Raw genomic sequence first — 10699 nt, 5'->3', positions numbered from 1 at the left:
TTGCAAAGAGGATCCTCAGATACTTGCAAGGAACGAAGGAACTCGACTTGGCCTTTCACATATGCTCTGACACAAGGCTTTATGCATTTTTTGACTCAGACTGGGCTGCTAACATTGAGGATAGAAGGTCAGTATTTGAGTTTTGTGTCTATTTTGGGACTAATTTAGTGTCTTGGTCATGTAGGAAGCAATCTACTATAAGCAGGAGTTTTACAGAGGCAGAATTCAGGAGCTTGGCGTCTCGTGAAGCTGAATTGGTCTGGCTGCAAAATCTTCTTCATGAACTAGATGTCCCTTTGCCGACTCCTCCTACAATTCATTGTGATAACCTGAGCACAGTCCTCCGTATGCATAACCCAATCCTCCAAGATAAGACGAAACATTTTCAACTTGAAGTTTAGCTCATTAGAGATAAGTTGAGGAACAACTTTCTATATATTGTGCATATTCCAGGTGCTGAGCAGATTGCAGATATCTTTACCAAGCCTTTATCTACTACTTTTTTAATTTTGAGAGATTGAGGATCAAATTGCGAGTTGATCTTTGACCATACTCGAGTTTGAGGGGGGTATAAAGGAGAGAAAAGATAAAGATTCTAAATCGTTATTCATAACAGAATTAGAGAAGTAGTAGAGAAGTAGTTAGTTTAGTTTTATTTAGTGGTATATTCTGTTTTGAGTGAGTCTTGGTGTAAAGCAGTTATATATATATATATATATATATATATATATATATATATATATATATATAATATTTATCTTGTGTATATATAAGCTACTGCTGTAACTTTAGAAATAAATGTATTCGTTTTTTCTCTATTACTTTTTAATTTAGCTTCTGCCTTCTATTTTTTTCTCTGTATTTTCTTTCTTTCTTTGGTGTTATGCTCTCTCTCGTTCAAAATTCACAGTTCTAAAGTTTCTTTCATTACAATCAAATAGAAAAAAAAAAATAAAATCAAGTCAAATACTAATTAGGTACTAATAATCTATGTAGGAATTAAAAGTGGGTGATTTTGCATTAAGTATATTTGTTTTAAATTTTTAAATGGCCAAAAGTATTTTTAAAAGATAAAAAGAAAATGTTTAGAAATCAATTTTTAGCATTTTTTTCATGCACTTTTTAAATAGTTATCCAAATATTTCATAAAATTTTGGACCAGAATTTACAAAATATAAAAGTCATTTGTCACTTCTTAAAATTATATCTTTTAGTTATTTTTATTATATTTTAAAATATTTTAAAGATATTTATATCATAAACAAATTTTAAGGCTATTTTTATCAACAACTTGACAAGTTGAGGACATTTTTAGTGGTTGCTCCTTTTAATTTCTAAAAGTTGAACTCAAATTATAAGTTACCAGATTAATTATTTTTAATTTTAATTAATATTGCTTTTGTTACTGTTGCATACATTTAATAAAAAATAATTTGTGTATATGAATCCACTATTTGGATTTTGGTTGAAAAATTGAATTGATTTCTCCTTTTAAAAAAAAATAATTTTGTTTATGAGCAGTGAATATAAAAATATTTTATTACAAATTTTACAATGCAGCTTTCTTTCCATATCAAAATAATAGCTTGATTTATCTTTGTATACATAGTATATAACAGAAAACAAAGTTGAAAGAAAAGGAAAACACTGTACTAATAATAAGATAAGCTTGAGATTCCATGGGCAATCCATTTTGAACAACTCATTGAAGAAAACAGAAGAATATGCGAAAAAGAAGAAATAATGTTTTGAAGTAAGTGACACTGATGGAGTTTCATTTTCAGTCATATTCAATCCAAAGAAATTTCATCATTGAGAATGGGAATTGAGATTCCTTCTCCCCACGGTTTGTGACCGTCGTTTTTTTTCCACCACAGTTCACAGAAAAAAATTGAGTAATTATCTAAATCAGTCTTTAAAAATTTTAAAAACGAATATTTTTAGTTTATAAGAAAAATAAATACACAAAAATATTTCTAAAATTTTATTTCGCAAACAAATCAATTCCCAATTTATTTTTTAGCAGAATAATTATTCAAATTAGTCTCCAAAAATTTTAAAAACGAATATTTTAGTCTCTAAAAAAATTAATACACAGATCAAATTTCGACACTTTTTTTTGTCAGATATAACAGTCTCTTGTCCATTTTTTGATGTAACTCACTAAGGAAAAATACAAAATTTGACACACTTTTTTTTGTTAATATGATTTTTGCACACATTATAAATAAAAGAAAAATAATATATATGTGCTACATGGATGTACATGTTAAGTTAGTATAATTATAAAGTAGAAATTCAATTAGTTTTTTGAGTTAATTGATAATTTAATGATTAAGTTGAGATTCAAATAAAAATAAAAGAATAAATTTAATTATACTTAATTTCTAACTATCATACCAAACTAAATTATATTAAATACAAAATAACAAATGGTTTTAACCTTGAATTTTTATAGAATAATCTCCAATAACGTAACTTTATGGAACAATATTAATAATAATAATAATAATATTATTATTATTATTATTATTATTATTATTATTATTATTATTATTATTATTTATTATTGAGTGACAATATATATATATATATATATATATATATAATTTTTTATGTAAATACTCTTTTTATATTTAAATACATGCATAAATATTTAATAAATAAATTTATCATTATTTTTGTTTAAAAATAGACAAAAGGTTTTGGTACAATATTATTATGCAATTAATAATAATAATAACAAAAAAGTGTGTCAAAATTATATTTTTTGTCAGTGAGTTACGTCGAAAAATAGACGAAAAACTATTATGTATGATGAAAAAAATATTAGAATTAATCCATGTATTAATTTTTTTTCAAAACTAAAATGTTTATTTTTAAAATTTTTGAGAACCGATTTGAACAAATACTCTATCAAAAAATAGTCTAAAAACTAATTTATTTATCGGAATAAAACTTTAAAGATATTTTTCAATTTAATTACTCATATTCAATTGATGTTCAAATTTGGCATGAAAAAAAGGTAAATCATCAACTTTAAATTGAATCAATTTAACTTTTTAAATTAAAATTGAATCAACTTAACTTTTTAAATTAATTAATGTGAATTAAACTCTGTTCACAACTTTACATTACCTATCATGATTCATGCAAGGCATCAACAGATACGAGATATAACACAACACAAGACATATAGGTACATGAATTTTAAATTTTTATAAGACACGAAAAAACTATATATATATATATAGTATTTTTTAGATACGTTACGATAATATTTTGATATTTTTATTAGATACGTTACGATAATATTTGATATTTTTATTAATATTAAAATATAAATTAATTTTTTAAATTATTTTTAGTATATTTTTTATTATATAAAATATTTAAAATATTTTTTATTTTAATAAATAACAATATATACTATTTTTAAATTTATTGTAAGAATACATGTTAAAAATAAGATTAGATACGTAATAATATTTAGGTGTGTCTAAACATGCTTGATTTTTGTTTTATATTTTATTAAGATACGGTTAGACATAAAAAATACGTGTGTTAAATGAGTGTTGATGAATATCGTATCTAAAATGTGTCTTATACACAGACATGATAATTCAAAAAATATCCGTACCTTATAGCGCAAGATTTTCATCTTGAATAAAAGCTTAACTCTAACAGGTAGCGTAGAATTTAAACTCTATTCTAATTTTATCCGCGAAATTAATTTCTTTCTAAAACTCAATCCTATCATACTCGTACTCTAATATTTCACATCCGACCTTACCTGACTTAACCTACAACAATTAATTTTTTCAATCAAACATAATATTTAATCATATTATAGTTCATAAATATATTAATAAAATAGAAAATAAAAAATTTAAGCTAATATTAAAATAAAAAATAACAAAATTATAATAAAAATCATGTTAAAATTAAAAAATGAGAAGATGTGAATTCAATTTCCATCAACTTCATTATATATGTATAATAATTTTTAATTATATACTATAATATATTAGAGATGCAAGTTAATTGTGTTAGATTAAATTTAAATTCATACCCGATTATATTCGCAGCTCAATCCATTCCATTTCGACTCGGATTAGATTGCCAACTTACTTAAAATATTTTGGATCGAATTGAAAATCTGTAAATAGGATTAGTATTATAAGTCCTAGCTAATTTTTAGATACGTCTTTTTTTTCTTTATCAAATTAGTATTCGAAATCTTTTTTGTGAAGTTCAAAGAATTTCATTAAAAACAATGCTAATGTATTAGTATATTTTAGAGATCCGTTTGAGTCACTGTATAATTTTACAGACCATCATGTTTTGCAAAAGTGCAAAACTATTTAGCTGAAAAGAAACGAGGAAAAGAAGAGATCTAAGATTAAGAGTTTTATTTTGATAGAATGATATAGTCTTTAATATTTTTCATAATTATTTAATTATATTTATTTTTTTATAATAATTTATACAATCAATATAAAAAATAATTATTTTTTATTAATATAGTTTGATGTAATTGAATACAAAAATGCTATTTGTATATTAAAATCAGACAATAAAATCAGTCATTAACGTATTTGTGTATAATATATGTATGATTTAATTTATTTTCAAGTGTATTTATATTCCAATATATATTTTATATTGGTGACTGATTTTGGTGATTAATTTTAGTATTCATGTAACATAGTCGAATTGAATATATGTAAAAAATTATTTTTAAGCTATAAAACACGGACAATTTGTTGAGTTGCTGTGTTCCTGTGTCGAACACATTTTGGACACGACATTCATCGACATTCGTCTGCGTGTCTGATGTGTCCAATCGTTTTCTAATAAAAAGTAAAAAATTCTTCTTTGAACACACTTGGACACACCTAAATACCATCACGTATCAGCGTGTTCAATCTTATTCTTAACATATATTTTTGAAATGAGTTTAAAAATAATATATATTATTATTTATTAAAACAAAAAATATTTTAAATATTTTTATATAATTAAAAAAACACTAAAAATAGTTAAAAAATTATTTTATATTTTAATATTAATAAAATATTAAAATTTATTATAATTTATTTAAAAAATATTTTATATTTTTTATATATTGTACTCTTATATTTTATAAAAGTTTAAAATTTGTGTATCCGCATATTTCGTATATCTTGTCCAGTGTTGTGCATCATAGTTTTTAAGTGAGAATTAGATTCTAATAATAATAATAATAACAACAATAATAATAAAGGTAACTTTCAACCACCTCAACGCAGAAACAGTGCATCTGTTACTTAATTCTTTGTTAATTATTTTTCTTCAGCAAATAAAAAATTTGAAAGAAAGACATCAACATATGAAGGGTGACATAAAGAAAACGATTCAAAAAGCTTGACGGTTTGTACATGTGTACAAGTACTTCTCGTATCTCCACGTACTAGATCTCTTCAGCAATCGCCAGACACACACATAATTTTACAAAAACCGGTTTTTCCTCCTTATCTTTAGCTTTGTTCCCATCTTCCCACAATTTTGCCACCTACCACTTCCTCTGGTCTCTTCAAATCTTGGGTTTGTTCAAAGCTTTCAACTTTTTCTTCATCTTTCATTTCACTGCACGTTTTCTGTTTGAGTAAATGCCTCTATGCAAGAAAAGGGTTCATTTCTTTCCCTCTTTATGCATTGCTCTTATTTTCACCTCTGTTTTTTGTTTGATGCTGTTTTGATCAGGTGTTGATTCTCTCTTTCACTGGATGTGGTGTGAATCTCTGAACCCAATTGAAAGAGGTCATGCATTGTTGTGGTTCCTTCTCCTTCTTTTACATCCTGGTCATGGTATCGCTTTGAGGGTTCTTCTAAGATTCCTAGCTCTGGATTGTTAAAGTAAGTGCAATAACACATGATATATTTACTATTTAGTAACCTCTATAGTTTGATGGGATTTCATTTTTGTAATTGGTGATTATATTCCATAAATGGTATCTTGACTTTGAAGGGGGTTCAATCTTTATTTTCCATTTTTGGTGTGTGAATAAAAGCGTTTCATTTTAAATAACTGGGCTGCATTCCATAAAACTTACATTTTTCCTGAATAATTTTTATGACGTAATGTTTATTTATTATGTATCTTGGTTTTCTAATTTATTTTTTTATTGATTATTATTATTTTAATCTTTTCTGGTTCATTCAATATTTAATTGTCTTTTTCTGCTGTAAATCTGAAAGTTTCAAGGGGTTATGTATGTGTCAGGTAGGTTGATATGCATTTGCCAAATGTTCAAAATGCAGTGTTTCATGTTTTTGGTGTTCAGGGCTACAGTGGAATTCTTATATGCTGTGCTATTTTTTAATTTATTTTTTTTCCCTTTTAAATAGGATCAGAGTTTCCTAGATCTGAAAGTTACCATTGATGAGGTTAGGTAAGCAAAATTGACATTCTGGATTGAGCATTTGATTGATAATGGTAACTCACTTGTTTTTCATAGTGTAGATGTGGTCTGAATTCTCCTTCAATCAATCCTTTCGCATTGCGGCGTACCGAATTCGAGAATCTTATTAGGGTTTGCGGTAGCAGAGACGTAAAGGACCTACACTATTTTCAGCAACTATTTTGGATGGGGCATTCTGCAGCTGTGTGGGACTGTAGAGCAGCAACTGAAATTACAAAAGACTGGAACGGAATTGATCAAATTGTGCTTCGGAACCCCCGAGGTGCTTTGGCACGGGTGAGAACTTGTCGATTGCCTCGAGTTTAACATTTGCTTCAGTCATGGTTTTAGCATTTATGACTTTTGAAGCCAATCGGTGATAAGGAAAACTTGTATCACAATGACATATCTGGTTAAACTCGAGTGTATCTTCTTTTTGAAATCAGGTAAGCTTACATGGAGCACAGGTCACTTCATGGAGGAATGAGCACGGGGAAGAACTTCTATTCACAAGCAGTAAGGTGTGTGTTCTATTACTTGTTAAAATGACTTCTATGTTTTTCTTAAATTGATACGAATATGTTAAGTTGTTTTAAATGTTTAATTGATGTTGATTTTGTAGAAATAAGAAATTTTCACCAATTTCACTAAATAAAGAGGCAAGTAGTCATCTCTTATACCTTGCTCTTATTGGCGATTGATTGTAGGCGATTTTCAAGGCTCCAAAAGCAATTCGAGGAGGAATTCCTATATGTTTCCCTCAGGTAAATTTAATCACTGTTTTCGTTTATTCATTCTCAATAAATTCAAACATTTATAACTCACCTATCATAAGCTTAATTTGTTTAATAGTTTGGAACCTGTGGATCTCTGGAGCTGCATGGATTTGCAAGGAATAGAATGTGGTTCATTGATGATAATCCTCCTCCTCTGCCGGCTAATGATTCCATTGGGAAATCATTTGTTGACCTTCTGCTGAAATCATCCGAGGAAGATATGAAGTGCTGGCCACATAGGTATGAACTTGAACGTCATATGTGTTTGTAGTTTGAACCTGATGTATACATTTTATATAGTACACTTTCTTTTGTGTTTGAAGTAAATTACAAGCACTAATGAGCTAACAAATGCCTAACTGTACCAGTTTTGAGTTTCGTCTTCGGGTGTCTCTTACAACAGACGGAGATCTGAATTTGATATCACGAGTGAGGAATATCAATGGCAAGCCATTTAGTTTCTCATTTGCATATCACACGTACTTACTGGTTTCCGACATCAGGTAGGATAGTTCCTTATACTTGGTCTTTATTTTCTTTGTTGAGGATGCAGGATGTTATCATCAACCCTCTTTTCTCTCATGTATGGAATATTAGCTTCTAGAACACGTAGAATTTTGTTTAGCATCTCCGGTTGTTCCTTCTTCAGGGTTCATTAGTGATAGATACTTGGTCTATTCATCTGAAAGAAAAAATTCTAGATGTATATCTTGAATGAATTGTATTAGTTCAACATTAAATTTAATAAGAGAGGAATGTACTTTTTTGGTTGAAGATACTAAAGACTAAACAATGTCTATTGATGTGAAACTAGCATGGATATTTGAACTTGAGATGAGTTGTTCACTAGAGAAAACATAAATTTTGTTTGTAATTGTTACTGGTTGTTGTCTATGTGATGATATATTTGAATATTTAGCAAATCGACGCTGCATACATAGTACTGATATTATATGTATTTGACATCATAAAATAAGGAAATCTTTTTAGCTTGATGATTCAAATTGACATTAACTACTTTTTGTAGCGAGATAAGGATTGAAGGTTTGGAGACACTCGACTATCTGGACAACCTTTTGCAGAAGGAACGATTCACAGAACAAGGAGATGCAATAACATTTGAATCTGAGGTAAATCCTCTGGAATCTCTGCATGTTAACAGGTTTATGCATATTTATGCTTCCATTGTGCAAATTAATCTCTTTTTTTTCCTATCACGCAAACTACAACAATGCATCTGCAATTTTCATCTATGCGTTTGATCAATCAGATATTCATTCAGTTCATGATGTCTTTACTCTTGGACATGTTGTATTAGGCAGAAGTTTTCAACGTCATTGATTTTTCCTTGGCAGGTTGATCGAGTTTATCTTAGCTCTCCGAACATAATTGCAGTTCTAGATCACGAGAGGAAAAGGACATTTGTTATGCGAAAGGAAGGTCTCCCTGATGTTGGTATGCTACTCTGCTCATATTATCATTCAAAAAGACTATCATTTCTTCCTTATAATGAGAGCTACTTCTTACAATCATGCCAACAATGCTAATTTGTCAATATGATTTCAGTTACGCTATCGATTTAAATTGGTATTGCAAGAATTAAGCAGTCCCTTTCTTTTGAATTTGAATCCTCTAAAGTAAGAAAACTTGTAAGGTGATTTAGTGATGGAAAATAACTATTAGATCAACACTTTCTGAACTATTTTCCTCTGTAGTTTAATGTTGATTTCTCGAATTATTAACAACACCTTTCTGTATGCCTCAATGTGCAGCTGTGTGGAATCCATGGGATAAGAAGGCAAAATCGATGGTGGACATGGGCGACGAGGAGTATAAACAGATGCTTTGTGTTGATGGGGCAGTATTTGAGAAACCGGTGATCTTGAAGCCCGGAGAGGAATGGACAGGGCGGCTGCAGCTCTCAGTTGTGGCATCAAGTTTTTGTAGTGAGCGCCTTGGTCTCGACAGAGATGGTCTCTGAAGAAGTGTACAAAGTCTTTATCAGTAGTTGGTGTCTTTTGATGATGTTACATTAACATTAAGTTGTAGAGATAGTGTTTCTTTTTAAAGGCAGAGTCAGGTTTTGGGTGATGCTGCTTTTTTATGAAGGCCTATGTTTTTGTGAGAATGGCTATCAAATTTCTATTTACTTTGAATACTTTGGTGGTGACAACTATATGTTAAATCCATGAATTTTCCAGAAAAAAGTGGTTCAAAATTTCGATTTTATAATAATGTCACTGTTCCGCGAAGGCTAATTTTGTCTTTAACAATGAAATACTAGACTTTACCGGGAGGGCTAGAAACATGAGCAAAAATGGCCCTGCAATCGGAGAACACGACTAAAAGCTTTGGTTAGAAGACATGATTACAAAACATTTAAAATATCGGGAAGTTGAAGACAAATGAACAAAAATTATGGCTAGTTTGGAAGCTACTCTTATTATCAGAGCCAGGTTTCGATCCTGGGACCTGTGGGTTATGGGCCCACCACGCTTCCGCTGCGCCACTCTGATTGCTTAATAAAATTACCAGTAGTATATTAATTATTTCATGTATTGTTTTCCAGACTCGAGTAATATTTTATCAATAGATTGGGCAACCCACAATCTTAGTACCACAATACACTGGCACTATACACTCACCTACACAACACTAAATGACTCATATTCAACACTTGGCACATTTGCCAATGTTTGACGAATGCAGCGTATTAAGAGGCATATAGTTTTACCAATTGAGCTAGATATCAACTGCTATATTTTATCAAGTTTAAATTTCCTATTTTTATTTGTTGTATTTGAATTAGGTTTGTGGTATGCTTTGGATTGATCTAATCCGATCCAAAACCATATTATATAACTAAAATACATATTTTATAATAAAATTAATAAAAAATGTTGTGTTTATATTTCAGCTAATATTTTTATATTATATAATATTATCTTTAAAATGATTTATTTTGTTGTATAAATGATTAAATGTGTATAATATTTATTAAATTTAACTTTTAAAAATTATATTTTATTAATTTATTATATAAAATTTATAAAATTATAAATTCTAATTATACATAGATTAACCTGATTTAACCCAATTTATTTTAAGTTAGTTTAGAATTAAATTTAAATTTTTAAAATAAACCTGATAGAATACTAAAACTGAATTCGAGTTTAACAAAATTCAGTCCGATCTTGTACATGCACACCCCTAAATCCTACACAAGTATGATTGTAAAATGTAAATCACTTTAGCACTAAATTAAGGAAATAAAGAAAAAGAAAAAAGATAACATTTCACGTGTTGGATCAGTTTTATACTCTTACGGTGAAGATGGATTTTAGATTCTTAAAATAAAAGTAGCGTTTTTTATTTTTAATATTTAATTTATATTAATTTTACCTTTAATATTTTTAGTATTTCAATTTTATTATAGTAATCTAAACCTATCTAAATGTTAAAATATAACAAATTAATATT

At 28.3% G+C, this 10699-nt stretch overlaps 1 protein-coding gene and 1 non-coding gene across 6 annotated transcripts; one reads left to right on the top strand and one right to left on the bottom strand.

Annotated features, from left to right (window-relative positions):
• Positions 1 to 5289: 5289 nt before the first annotated feature.
• On the top strand, positions 5290 to 10019 carry LOC112798379 (putative glucose-6-phosphate 1-epimerase). Of its 5 annotated transcripts, none has more exons than XM_025841614.3 (11): positions 5290 to 5586; positions 5746 to 5898; positions 6391 to 6434; positions 6506 to 6740; positions 6890 to 6964; positions 7151 to 7207; positions 7296 to 7459; positions 7588 to 7722; positions 8247 to 8349; positions 8575 to 8674; positions 8992 to 10019. In XM_025841614.3, exons 4-11 carry the CDS (start codon positions 6630 to 6632, stop codon positions 9198 to 9200), a joined length of 954 nt encoding a protein of 317 aa, XP_025697399.1. In that variant the 5' UTR covers positions 5290 to 5586; positions 5746 to 5898; positions 6391 to 6434; positions 6506 to 6629; the 3' UTR covers positions 9201 to 10019. The 5 variants fall into 5 exon arrangements, with proteins under 5 accessions (XP_025697399.1, XP_025697395.1, XP_072094136.1 ...); XM_025841610.3 differs by having other exon boundaries at positions 5340 to 5586; positions 6391 to 6429; XM_072238035.1 differs by having other exon boundaries at positions 5340 to 5586; positions 6391 to 6429; positions 6501 to 6740.
• TRNAM-CAU (transfer RNA methionine (anticodon CAU)) lies at positions 9664 to 9735 on the bottom strand. Its single transcript has one exon. It is a non-coding gene; the product is annotated as a tRNA-Met (tRNA).
• Positions 10020 to 10699: the final 680 nt, after the last annotated feature.

The sequence above is a fragment of the Arachis hypogaea genome, chromosome 1 (assembly GCF_003086295.3).
Source record: "Arachis hypogaea cultivar Tifrunner chromosome 1, arahy.Tifrunner.gnm2.J5K5, whole genome shotgun sequence".
In the NCBI taxonomy this organism is placed as follows: Eukaryota; Viridiplantae; Streptophyta; class Magnoliopsida; order Fabales; family Fabaceae; genus Arachis; species Arachis hypogaea.
This window is presented reverse-complemented; position numbering and strand designations above follow the sequence as displayed.

Excerpts from the sequence above, each read along its gene's own strand:
- LOC112798379 (XM_025841610.3), top strand. Across the intron at positions 6,965-7,150 it reads TTCTATTCACAAGCAGTAAG|GCGATTTTCAAGGCTCCAAA; the intron begins GTGTGTGTTCTA and ends GATTGATTGTAG. Across the intron at positions 8,675-8,991 it reads GGAAGGTCTCCCTGATGTTG|CTGTGTGGAATCCATGGGAT; the intron begins GTATGCTACTCT and ends CTCAATGTGCAG.